Below are 13,107 nucleotides of genomic sequence, written 5' to 3'. Positions count from 1 at the left end.
AGGAATTAGGGTTAGGGGTTAGGGGTTAGGGTTAGGGTTTAGGGTTAGGGTTACTAAACTTTAGATTTTGATTGTTTTTATGTAGGTTTGATACAGAAATTATCTTTATGATTGACCACTAGAATTACTGCTGTTTCTTTTAAAATATGATAACTTCTTTATGCTACCACAGATTTTCCAGAAATATTCAAAATTACAGGTATGCTATCTGGAGAATTGTTGGGTAATTGTAGATGAAATAACATAGGTGTTTTAGGTTGGATTATAATGTAATAACATTGTTTTACCATTTGTAGAAAATTACATTTTGCTTCTGTAGAACTTAAAGTAGTATTTTATTCCTTGTAAAGGCTCGTTTGAATTTGGAGGAGAGAAATTCAACATTATCAGAACAAGTGTCTAGACTTAAGGATGAGAATCGGAACTTGGAGTCACGAAGGAACAATTTGGAGCAGGAGAATCAGAGACTCAATAGAGAGTATACAGATATGTTTAAAAAGTTATCAGTAGCGGAAGCTACACATGAAGTCAGTAGTAAGGTAATACACACTGACCTTTTGACCTTTGCTGCTTTCAATTACTGATTGTTTGTTTTCTAAAGCTTGTCAGATTTATTTTATAAATTTTCTTGTTTGGTGTTGGGTAACAGATTTCATGCTAAGAGTTCTCGTAGCAAAATGAGTTGTTATTAAATTTTATTACCAGTAGTTGACTCTAGAATGTGTTGGCTAACATAAGAAATTAGACATTGATGCTTCATTTTGTGATTTTCTCTATTAAATGTGTGAGTGGTTCCATTTTCTTCTTACTTCTATAACTGCTTGTAGTGTTTTTCACCTTAGACGTGTAGTGTGTGCTTTTAGTTTGTTTAAACCAGGCTAATACATATTGTTAGGCTAAGGAGCAGGTCGATACAGAGCGTCACAAATTAGCCCTGGAACTGGAGAGGAATCAGGCGAAGTACGAGACTGCCCAACAGAAATGTCTGGAACTACAGACCAGGGTGGCTGAGTTAGTGGAGAGGGCTGAGAAAGCTGAGAATTTGTCAGCACAAACTAAAGTCCAGTTACAGAATACATCCATCAACGAAGGAGAACAAACCAAGATGAGAGTCAGTGATTCCAGTCAAATACTGACATTTGTTTCAAATGCTTTTATAGTTTTTACATTGCACTTATTTTCTTACCTTAGTTTTTTATGTGAATATTTGAAATGCCCTGTTACATAGTTAGCTATATGTAGAATAATGAAGCTGAGTAAGTCCAGTTGGAAAAAATAGTAGTTTACTTAAATTTATTGACTAAAACTTATAGAGACAGGAGATAACTTTTGCAACTTAAAACAGTATTATTTTTCATAAATCAAGACCACAAAATCTATTAAGAAAACAAATATCAGATTCTATCATATAATCTGGGGGATACTGTTTCAAATTGAGAAATTATAAGCATAATCACGTCAATTAGTACTGTTGTATAGTTCAGTGTCCTCGTTTAGGAAGACAACAATAGTATTATAAGCCAAAAAAGAGGGCGTAAAAATGAGAAGTCACCTGACTTTACATATTTTTACCAAGTTTTAAAGTGAATTATATCTTTTTATCAATTCAGTTTATGTTTATAAGTTTTTTGATAACTTTGAGATGAATTCATATTCTTGAAATGTTTTTACTGTTACCGGTGTATTTATCAAGTTTCAAACTTATATGAAGTTTTTGAATGTATATTTCAGCATGACCTTGAAGACACTCTGCATCACCTTCAGATAGATAACACAAGGTTGGATGCTGAACTGAAACATGAGAGACAGAGGGTAGAACAACTACAGAAAGATCTACAAGATTCTCAGAAGGTAATCACATCATTTAGATAAAGAAAATAATAGATGTGTAGATGTCAGGTTATTCATATATAGATACTTCAGCATACGATATATGGTTTTATACAATTATGGCAGCTCAATGCATGCAATACCATGTTTCATTGAACACTTAAAAGAAATGTTGGTGAGGGGAAGGGGGTGTAATGAAAGTAATGAATTCAAACTTTTTCTTCCATTCTAATCCCGTGATTAAAATGCAAGTGACTTTTAAACCCCTGGGCAATGTTAAATTCCAAACCATTTTACATTTCCAAGTGGTTCTCCTCCAAGGCTTTTGGGATGAAGCTCATCATTTGAAACCTAAAATTTAATTATCTCCAATGGAGAAATCTTGTAATCCCTTCGAGATTGAAGAAGAATGTAAATGTTATTATTTATTTACTAGACCATTTACAAGTTCCTATCACCAGTGTTCCCTTCTGTAGAGCTTAAGTATTGGTTTTTAAATGTTTATCAGTATTCAATTCTAAGCTACACAAGTCTGGTACATTTTGGTTATATTTTATTTTATAGGTTAGAAACAGTTTAGAAGCACTATGTTCCAACCTGAAATCTGCCAACAATCTCCTAGAGGAGAAGAGAGAGGTTTGTATTCAAAACTGAAAGTTGAAAATTTGTTGTCATTAAAAATGTTAGGAAGAAAATTTCAGGGAGTTTTGTTCTTTTAAATAAATAAGTTATTTGTTTGGGTTCTTTTTTTTACATAAAATCTGCTGGAAATAGAAATTTATGTTTTTCTGTTGTTAGGAATGCTTTAATTTATTTCTTTTGATATGGTTAAATCTATAATTTTCAAATGTGAGTTTAAGCAAGTTGGAATTGAATTTTTACCATAGAGAGGGAAGAATAACATGTATTCTAAAATTAAGACTTGCATGAAGAAAAATCAGGTTTTTCCATGAAAACTGCAAAATTATTGAATATATGACATGTTAGGAAAACTACTGCTAGAAATTTGATCACTGCTGAGTGTTTAAGTTGCTGTCTTTGTAAGAATCATGCAAAATCTGAAAAATCTGATACACCCCAAAAAAGGCTACATATTTTTATTTTTGTAATTAAGTTGTTTTATGGGTCTATACTATGAAATGTGTAATTATTCATTCAAATCTGCCTGCTCTTAGGAGATAATCAATATTGAAAATCCAGTAGATTTTATTGTATTTGAGCATCATTTACAGAGTAATCTCCCTTAATTTTTAAATCTACAGTACATTCTATATAATTTTTATCTCCTAAGGGCATGGATTATATGAAAAACCACATGTTAATTTCTGTTTACTATGACATTTCAAACAAAATATCAAAAATAAAAATATGTAGGCTTTTCACCCATGAATCACATTTTGCATGATTCTTAACTGGAGTGCTACTTAAAATGTTCTATGCATATTAAATCACTCATTGAGAATGGAATAAGTTAATTAGATTTTTTTCACTTAAAAATCTTCTTTTGTGTCCCAACTTTTTCAGCACTTAAATATGTAATAACACAGGCTTTAGCCTTTGTTGAACCAAGATGCATGATAAAATGTGTATGTTGTATTTTGATTGTAAAACACATCCAGGAATATACATGTTGTAACTAATAGATGAACATATTATGTATGAAAAGTGGTAGTCATCTCATGTAAAAAATAGGCCTTGTGTCTCCTTCAATTTATTTCTTTACAAATAAAGTCAATCAAATTCTTAATCCATGGAACTTTCGTTCATGACCACAAGGTTTGTGAAGCATGGCAAGACACAATTGATTTGACTGGGACAGTGGAGATGATTACCATTTTTTGATTGTGTGTAAAATATGTCTATAAAGGAAGATAACACTGTAATTTCAGCATGATCCATCAGATAATAGCATGGAAGTAAGTTAGCAAACAAATTCAGTGCTTCCTAGCTTTGGTAGATGTTTAGCTTCTTTAATACTGTTTCTGCATGTATTCCTCCTTATTCTAACTAAATTGCCAGTAACTAATGCCAAAGTCCTATTGTTTGTGGATTAAAGGGGATTTTTTACATTCTATCAGTGAGTTTTTCAAAGCCAAGAATTCAGGTTGTGAACAAAATATAAATTTTCCCAGTGACATTTACAAATTTCTAGAATTCTATCAAACGTTGGATTTTTGATAATTAGATTTTAAAACCATTAAGTAATTTCACAGTAATACAAAAAATAGAAAGATTTTTTGATGGTCTGAAGGTTACTCTTTCTTATTTCTGTCAATATGGGACTCAACATTGAATTTTACTCCATTTTTTGTGAAGATGATATCTTTACAAGATTTTATGCAAATTAAAGAAGAAAGCATTTTTTTTGACATGTTAAAAATACATCTTTAAATTTTGTCATCTTTCACTGTAACTCCATTTATTCTACTGCATGCTTTAAAATGGTGCTGGTTGTTAATGGTAGTACTAGATTTATACATTGTAATCCAGTGTTTTACCTTGTAGAAGTAGATTAATACATTATAACCTATGCTTGCCTTTTACTTAGCCAATTTTCTACCCTATTTTTATCTCTTTGAACTGTAACTCTCTAGGAGGAGGTATCTACACGTGCACTGTTAACACAAGAGGCTGAGGAAAACAAAGATTTGTGGGAGAAAGAGGTGGTATCTCGCTCTAAACTTGGTTTACGGGTAAGTCTGTCCACTCACTCTTCTGCTGGATGTTTTATCTCCTTGTATAATTATACTATTCTACTCTTTCTGCTTCTAAACTGTGTGTATACAAAGCAAAAGTAAATAGAAAACTGCTGCTATTACATAATACTTTGATTTGTAACAAGTCTTCTGATTGGTTAGTTGGACCTCTTTAGGTAACATATGTTTATTTTGTTTTACTAATTTGATACTGTGACATTAATGTCAATTTGTCCTACTCTGCAATTAAGCTGCATAACTTGGTATAAAATGAAATAGAATCCTTATACACAGAATGATTTAATTTTATGCTCCTGTTTGATTATTAACTGTTTATGGGTATATCAAGTATTAACGGACCTAAAAGTATTTGTTATTGCATTACTTGATCAAACCCAGAAATCAATCCTTGAATATTTTTCATTGAATAACTTTTTGTGATCAGTGTGGTTCTCGAGTTTCTACAAACTTATGAATACCTATTAAGCAAAACTTGTAATTAGCAATATGATATTTCTCCAACAGATATCACAGTATGAGAAGCAGAGACAAGAATCATTGTCACAGTTGGAGGAGGTGAGTCAAATTGTTATCACAGTAGGAAGAGGTAAGTCAAATCGTTGTCACAGTTGGAGGAGGTGAGTCATATTGTTGTCAGTTGGAGGAGGTGAGTCAAATCGTTGTCACAGTTGGAGGAGGTGAGTCAAATCATTGTCACAGTTGGAGGAGGTAAGTCAAGTTCTTAAGTAGCAGTCTTTATAAAAATCAGACAGGAGGTGATTCATGCACGTCAAAATCCCACCGAACTCAGTTTTATTTCTTGTTCAGAAACCGTTATAGATCACATAACCAATCTTAGTTTTCCTTTGGTTGTTGCGCTTTTGAGATGAAATTTATATAGATTATACATGAAATTAGCACTTTGCAAGAGTTATCGTTCTTGATTTTGTTTGATTTGGTTGATCAAAGTGGGAAGTTAAAGTGTAGTTTTCTCAAAAGTACAGATCCAAATACATAAACGACTATTGTCACATAAAAATATAGCATATCTAGACCAAAAAAGCATCTTCTGATCCATGGGTTTTTCTACATCATGAATCACTTTACCATGGGCAGTGTCTGACTTATAATTACTGGTACTTAAGTATACATTTAGGCAGACTGTCAAGATTTAAGCAGGAGTTTGCTCCAAAAACTTGCAATTTTCTTTATTTGTTTGGATTGTATTGTATGGAGTTAAGCACATATTTATGAGTAAAGGCTCATTTTCTTATAGAAATATACCGGTAGCTTAATTGTGTATTTTGCAGGAGAGAAAGAAGTCAAGGAAAGCTACAGAGAAACTGAGAGTAGCAGAAACAAAACTAGAATCTGAACAGGAAAAGTAAGAAAGTAGAATTGTATTTTGATCACATTTTAATTATTTTGTATATGTTTAGTATATGTATACACATTTATAGCAGTCAGTCTTCATTCTATGACAGTGCAATTCTCAGTCAGTCTTCATTCTATGACAGTGCATTTCTCAGTTAGTCTTCATTCTATGATAGTGCATTTCTCAGTTAGTCTACATTCTATGACAATGTAATTCTTTGTTCAGGAATGTGGAGCTACAGAAAGAATTGGCAAGCTTAAAAGGTTACCTAAAGATGGCTAAAAAGAAATTGAAAGTAAGTATCAATTCTGTTACTGTATGATGAGATTTTTGCAGTACAATATATACATTATATATATATAAATAAATAACGTAGCAGAATATACCACAAAGTTACTTAGCTTGTTGAATCATGATATGTGAAAGAAGTGCACTCATAAGATAAGTCTTTATAAATGATGATTGTTATAATACTGTAGTCTTAGTCACTACTGGCTAAAGTTTCGGGAGGTTTTCCATTTATTCTTGCTTGTAATGCTTAAGGATCATTTTGTTAAGTATGCTAACATCTGTCTTGAACTCTTCTGCTGGCTATACTTCCACAATGATAAATAATTATATGACAATGTAAACCATGATATAACAGAATATTAAATTTGATATAAGCAAGTAAATAGGACTGCTTATTACTGAGTATAAACTATGATTTGAGCAGTTTTGAATTATGATTTAACAGGACCCTGATATGAGTGTAGGTATCAGACTGCACAACTCTATAATATGTATTGTAGATTTTTACCTAATATAGTGCCTTATTGAATCATTTCTTAGTGCCTCATAGTAGGGTTGACAGGACATAAATTTATATAAAGGGGACACTGCTTCAAAAAATGTCTATGTTTCCATAAGAAATTTACTATATATTGGACTGATAAGTTTAGCTTTCCCACAACTTTTCCAGGTTTTCATGAAAAAAACCTTATCTTAATGCAGGGGAACTTTATTACTAAGTTAGCTTGACCTTGTGGGTTTGGAACTGGGTATTGTTTCATTAACATATCATCGTTATTGAATTGTTTTGATTACCAATAAGCCTATAGTCATCAGTTACATAATGTTAAACCAATGATCTACACAATCCTGCTGATTACTTTAAAGCCTATAAGTAAAACTATCCTCTCCCTTTAGGGTACCTTTCCATCTCAAAGAAACTTAGAAATCTTCCAATTAATGTAATAGACAGCAATGAAACTCCTTCTATCCCATACCTTAATCCAATATTACAATAGATTCCTCTTATTCCTATCTGATCCTGTCATCCCAGTTCTAACAGTAGAGTGTCTAGTGATTTAATTGTTTTTTTATATTTGATTCATTTCACCATTTTGCATTAATCTAAGGTTTTTGTGAAGATTAATATCACAATTTCCACCAATGAATTGCAGTATATACTTGATTCTGCCATTTTATTTGAAATAAAGGTGCCATTTTCATTTGATTTAACACAAAGAACACTGCATTGATAAATATTTATAAGCTATCCTTGTGTTTTCTAATGTGATTACATTTTGGTGTAGGGTTACTTAGTCATACCAGTCCAAAAAATATCTAGTCATATATATATATCAAGTACATGAAAGTGGTTCCTGTTGAAGACTTCTGGTATTCCACAACTTCCAAGCTATAAATACACAATACTTAAACATGCACTGTCCTAACAGCACTATTAACATGTTCTAACACCTCACAGGTTCTGGAGACGGGAGATACACGTGTGAACACACTCACATCAGAGTTTGATAAAGAGAGGTTAACTATGGAGAGTACACTGTCTGAGGCCAGACAACAGGTATACAATGTCTGATTGGTGTAAAATTTTATTATGGGGATGAAGTTGTGGTAAAGCATACTTGCAATGATCAAGACTGAAATTAAAAAGTAATATTTGAATATAGAAAAAGGTTAGGTAAATACCTTGGGTTTTATCATTAAAAGTAAATGTGACCCATAGTTGGAGATTAACAAGTACTTTGACTTCCAAACCAAGCCTGGTAGATAAACCTTCCTCTTTTGTAAGTTATATTTTATGATATTATGCTTTCAGTCTATTTAATTGATCTTTAACTATCTTTATCTCTATGCTATGTGGTATAGATTGACAGTTTAGAAAGATCCTTTGAAAGTGAGGTGGAAGAAAAAGAGCGGCTTCGTGCCAAAATTATAGCCCTTGAAACTAAAATAGCTTCTTTGAAGCCTCTAAAGAAAAATATTGACAAACTGTCTCATGCAAGAAAGCAGGTATTCTAAGTATTGATGGCTAAAAAGTTGATATAGGCATACAACTGTTGCTGTATGGAAATATAATTCGTGAAAATAATGAAGTTTCCTGAAATAATAATTTGATGTTGTTAAACAAAAATACTTTTCTATCTGTGAAATGATTGTTTTATTTTTTCCCATTTGAAGTTGTATCCATAGATATTCTTTATTGTTTGATTCCATATTATCTGTTGTGGTGTAGATTGACAGTTTACAAAGAACTTTAGATGGGGAAGTCCAAGAAAAAGAACAGCTTCAAGCTAAAACTGTTTCCCTTCAAACAAAAATAGCTTCTCTGAAGCATTTGGAGAAAAATGTTGATAAACTGGAAAGGACAAAAAGAAATTTAGAAGAAGAGTTCAATTCCTACAAGGTATCATGGAATTGTTTCCATTGAGCATGGTCAATGAAGAAAAGCATGATTGGATACTGGCAGCGACTATTTATTTGCATGATGGGAAATTGACACCAAGGATTTTATTGCATGTTCATTTTCATTGTTTTAAATTGTTTTCAGAAAGGTTTAATGTTGTTGCATGTTGTTCTGTCTGTTGTGAGCTGGGGCTTTCATAAAGATGTAGAGTCAAAAGGATGGTCAAATTAGCCTATACATCAAAATTACTTTTGATTAAAGATAGTCATAAAAGTGTTACAAAACAGAAGTATTTGATGATTTAACCCTCAACTGATTTTGTGAATGTTATGAGTGATCATGTCATTTTAGAAGAACGAAAATGGTTTCCATTGTATGAAAACTTGAAAATGCCTCAAATTTATTATTTTATCATCATTATTTGCATTAAATGAAAGTATCATCCTGTAATGTAAAAAAAGATGAGTTTTACCCATAACTTGCATACAACTGTCATATGCTGAGTAATATTTGGAGGGATAGTTTCAATGCAGACAAAGTTAAGATAATTAATGTATAGACTAAAAATTTACAATTGCTTAGAAGGTGCTGTACAAGTAGATTTGTTTAATCAAAGTGTGCTTTTCCCCATAATATGAAATATTATGGGCCTGTAGGTTTTATTATGTTTAACCTTTGAATGTATTTTTGTGACCAAATGATTATGATGAAAATTATTAACTAAAACCATAGCACTTATGGACACTAAGTTTGTGTTCCCAATGAAAATGCATGAATGTAACCCTCTCTTAGATAAACAGCATATTTTGATCTAACTGAATTTTAATGCAATCTTCCACATTTGACAAGGTTTTGTAACCTCTATTTAGCCTAAAAAAGAAATCAAACCTAAACTTTAATGTCAGAAATTTTCTTCTGATCTTGTTGATTTTGTAGCTTGATTGAAATATCAACTAAGCTGGATTTGGCTGTTTTTTGGGGTTTTTTTTTTTTGTCTAAATTACATTTTTACATAATGAATATCCTTTCTATTCCCAAGCAGGCTAAGATAGAGAATGGATTTGTAAACAAAGATGAGCTAAATCAAAAAGAGAAGGAACTAGAGGCTCACTACAGACTTCAGTTAAATAGGAAATTAGATGAAATAAACAACTATCTAGAGCAACAGGCTAGAGCCCGGGAAAGGTTAGATAACTCTAGGGATGAAACAGAATATAAATATAAAGAATCAAAGAGAAAACTGGAGGTATGAAAATTATTTATTAGTTGCTAGCTTTTTTTTTCCTTGCTAAAGTACACTTATTTTTTTTTTAAGAGTGGAAATATCTTCTCTTTTTTTTAAGTGTCTGAAAAATATCTCTTCAAAGCCAAGATAATTTTGCTATTCACTTCAATATTTTGTACAATGATTTATCAATATTTGCATTGACATGATGAGTGGCACACATGTTCTTATTTCCAATTTGACAGATACCAACTTTCAGTTTTACAGGATTCATGGAAAACTTTTAAACTGAATTATAGTGAATAAGTCATTCATTTATTTACATTTTGTATATTACAGGATGAGAATGCTTCTCTCAAAATTTCCTGTGAGCAGATTAAAGCCCAGAGAGATAGTAAAGAAATGGAGGCAAAACGCTTCCGTGATCTCTATGAAAGTGAGATGCAATGGAGAATGCGCCTAAGTGAACAGCTGATCAGGACAACAGACAAGGCTTATGGGTACAAATCAAAGTTAGTGTAAGTGCCACTGGGTGTAGCTTGATATAGCTTCTCTGGTGGCTTTTCTTCCTTCTGATATAGTCAGTGATGTAAACAATCTTGTCTGTTGTTTTTATTGGTAAGAAGTTAATATTTCTGTAAGTAAATTGGAGAATTAATGATTCATTTTAACCCAGATTAATAATTGTATCTAATCATTCTCTAAATAATACTATGGGACATGTAGGTCTCTATGTTTTATTTTTGGTTCTCATTTTTGGGGTTTTTTATCCATCAGGATCAAAGTACCTTATGTCATCAGCCAATCACTGGAACTTACCTACTATTTCTGAACACTACACAAAAATATAGTCCAAATATAATTCCTTTTATAACATTCAATGTCTCTTTTATAACAAGAAAAAATGTTTCTTGCAATTTATCAACTCAGTTACATTCTGTTATTTATGCAAATAAAATTAAGTTCTAGTCTTCATATCAACTCAAGATTTAAGGACTCCTTTTTTTTTGGCCTTGAAAGATATTCAGTAATCTATTTCTTGCATTAATGTGTCTGGAAAGATAAAATGTATTAAATATTTTTATTTTAACACACTGATAAGTCAAATTATTTATCCTATCATTAATATTTTACCATTTATAAAAAGGAAGTGAAGAGCAATGATTTTGACCAAGTACAATTGGCGGGAACATTCAAATTGATGAAAGTGTCTAGTTTTTGAAAATCTTGTAATTTTCTTAAGCTGATATTGGGTTTAGTTAAGTTTAATTGTTTTATAGGATAAATACTTTGTTAATATAACTTTTGAATGTAAATGCATATTAACTTTTGGATGGATTTAAAATTGGGGGAACAGGTGAAATGGAACAAAATTTGTAAATATGTGTGGACCAGTAGTATAAATTGTCTTTCAGTTTATACATGTTAAAAAAGGACAGTTCTTAATGGTATTTAAAATGCAATGTATGGTCACAATTTTATTTAACATCATATAATTTTTGAAATTTGTTCAGGCTACAATTTTATCAAAAACCGTTAGTGCTATCTACATGAAAGTCTACTTCCAATTTTTTTTCCTTTGATATTTCAATATAAGTTGTCAGACAAGGTTGTTTACTACCTTTACAGCTTGTGTATATAGCAGATTTCTATACTAGAACTCATATCTTGTATTTATGCACCCCTTTTAAATGTCTTTATTTTTTTTAAAGATGTAAGTAGATTTCTCCCCATACTCAGGTAAGAATAATTTGTCAGTCAGAACAAACAACTGTCTGACTGTAAAATCTAGAATTCCTTATTGTTGGTAAAACTAAGAGCCAACAAATTGAATCGTTTCATGCAAAAATCCACTAATTTCAACATGCAAGCTATAAAATATATTATTTATCATAGAGTGGAGAAATGGTTTAAATGAAGAATATGCTTTGAGAGAATCAGTTTCTCCCAAGAAAAGAAAATGTAAATTTAATGGCTGCCTAGTTGTAAAAAATTCACTTGCATTTTTTTATCACTGCCACTGACATAAAATATGAGACATGTTTTCTATACCATCTTTGTGTGGGACATGGTTATGGATAACATTGATATATAACACTATCTATGTGGATATATAAGCTTGCTTAATTCTGGTGGATGTCCAGGTTTTATTCAATGTGTTGGGGTTTGCTAATACATGTGCCTAGTCTATGTAGTTTACCTGTGGTGGTGTTTGCAGTAGAAAGTTATGAGGAATACATGTAGTTTTCTTGTAACTATTTAAGCTTACGCTATTGAACAGTTCAAACATCTTGGTTCCTATGCATTAAACTCTTTCTTCCTTTACTTAGTATTGATTTGAACATGTAATATTGATATCCACAGAAAAAAAAGTTTGGGGGTATATAGGAATCACCCCATCTGTCTGTCTACCTGCCCATTCGTCCATCCCTCTCTCCACATTTCTTGTAACTGCAAGTCCTCCTTAACTGCTGATGGGATTTTGATAAAATTGTATAGGCAGACTGGGCATTATGTGTAGATATGCATGAAGGAATATAATTATACTGAAAGGCTTCAATAGGTAAATAATCCAACTTGAGGGTTTTTAAATGCTAAAACCTCTTAAGCCCAACTCTTCCTATACCTCTCTAGGGACTTTAATAAATCATTATAGCAAGATTGAGTATCATTTTAGATATGCATAAAGAAATGTTATTACTGCCAGGGGACTTATAAGGGAGATCATAGATAAGGGTAATACATTGAACTCCATTTGTAGTTGGGTTATTCTCTTAGTGATCTTATCACAGTATTTCTAGTTTGTTCCTTATATATCAGATATTTAATGTTTTCAACTAATTATCACACTCTTCAGTAATGTGAATAAATTAAGAATCCTAATCATTCACTCTAAATTCCTAAATTTTATCCATACAAACATTGTCTCTCAATGGTGAATCGACTTGATATTACTTTTCCTCTGAAGTCACCATACATCATATGACAGGTACAAGGTAGATTTGTTGTCATGTATATATTTGTTGTTTGCAGTGCTGAGAGACGAAGCAATAGAATTCACAACAACCTATCTTTCTCCTCACCAATAAATGGTAATGCATTAGACTACAGCAGACTGACAATGAATGGTGATGATGTACTCAGTAGCAGACTCAAACTAGAACTTGATAGGAGTATAGCCAAACATTTAGAAGCAGGTAGGCTGGCTAAAAATTCCTCTAGTGTTCTTTACAGACCATTTTATGAGGGTGCAGGTGCTGTTCCATTTTAATGGGCTCTGTAATTGCCT

At 31.7% G+C, this 13,107-nt stretch overlaps 1 protein-coding gene across 18 annotated transcripts in view; it reads left to right on the top strand.

Moving 5' to 3' along the window:
* LOC148626816 (uncharacterized) overlaps positions 1-13,107 on the top strand; it is a 60,134-nt gene that overhangs the window by 45,440 nt on the left and 1,587 nt on the right. For 4 of the 18 annotated variants that reach the window (XM_088542944.1, XM_088543478.1, XM_088543175.1 and 1 more), the window contains 14 exons: positions 351-539; positions 896-1,111; positions 1,732-1,851; positions 2,395-2,466; positions 3,720-3,746; positions 4,425-4,523; positions 5,052-5,102; positions 5,837-5,910; positions 6,127-6,196; positions 7,652-7,750; positions 8,423-8,593; positions 9,636-9,839; positions 10,158-10,336; positions 12,852-13,015. In XM_088542944.1, coding sequence (XP_088399070.1) covers positions 351-539; positions 896-1,111; positions 1,732-1,851; positions 2,395-2,466; positions 3,720-3,746; positions 4,425-4,523; positions 5,052-5,102; positions 5,837-5,910; positions 6,127-6,196; positions 7,652-7,750; positions 8,423-8,593; positions 9,636-9,839; positions 10,158-10,336; positions 12,852-13,015 — 1,735 coding nt within the window. Of the gene's footprint in view, positions 1-350; positions 540-895; positions 1,112-1,731; positions 1,852-2,394; positions 2,467-3,719; positions 3,747-4,424; positions 4,524-5,051; positions 5,103-5,836; positions 5,911-6,126; positions 6,197-6,637; positions 6,653-7,651; positions 7,751-8,422; positions 8,594-9,632; positions 9,840-10,157; positions 10,337-12,851; positions 13,016-13,107 lie in introns of all 18 variants that reach the window. The other 14 variants (XM_088542605.1, XM_088543038.1, XM_088543635.1 and 11 more) reach the window with 10 other exon arrangements.

This window comes from Perna viridis, chromosome 1, assembly GCF_037379345.1.
Source record: "Perna viridis isolate PV_CMFRI_1.1 ecotype Kerala chromosome 1, ASM3737934v1, whole genome shotgun sequence".
Taxonomy (NCBI): Eukaryota; Metazoa; Mollusca; class Bivalvia; order Mytilida; family Mytilidae; genus Perna; species Perna viridis.
Note: the sequence above shows the minus strand (reverse complement) of the source record. Positions and strands in the feature narration are given on the sequence as shown.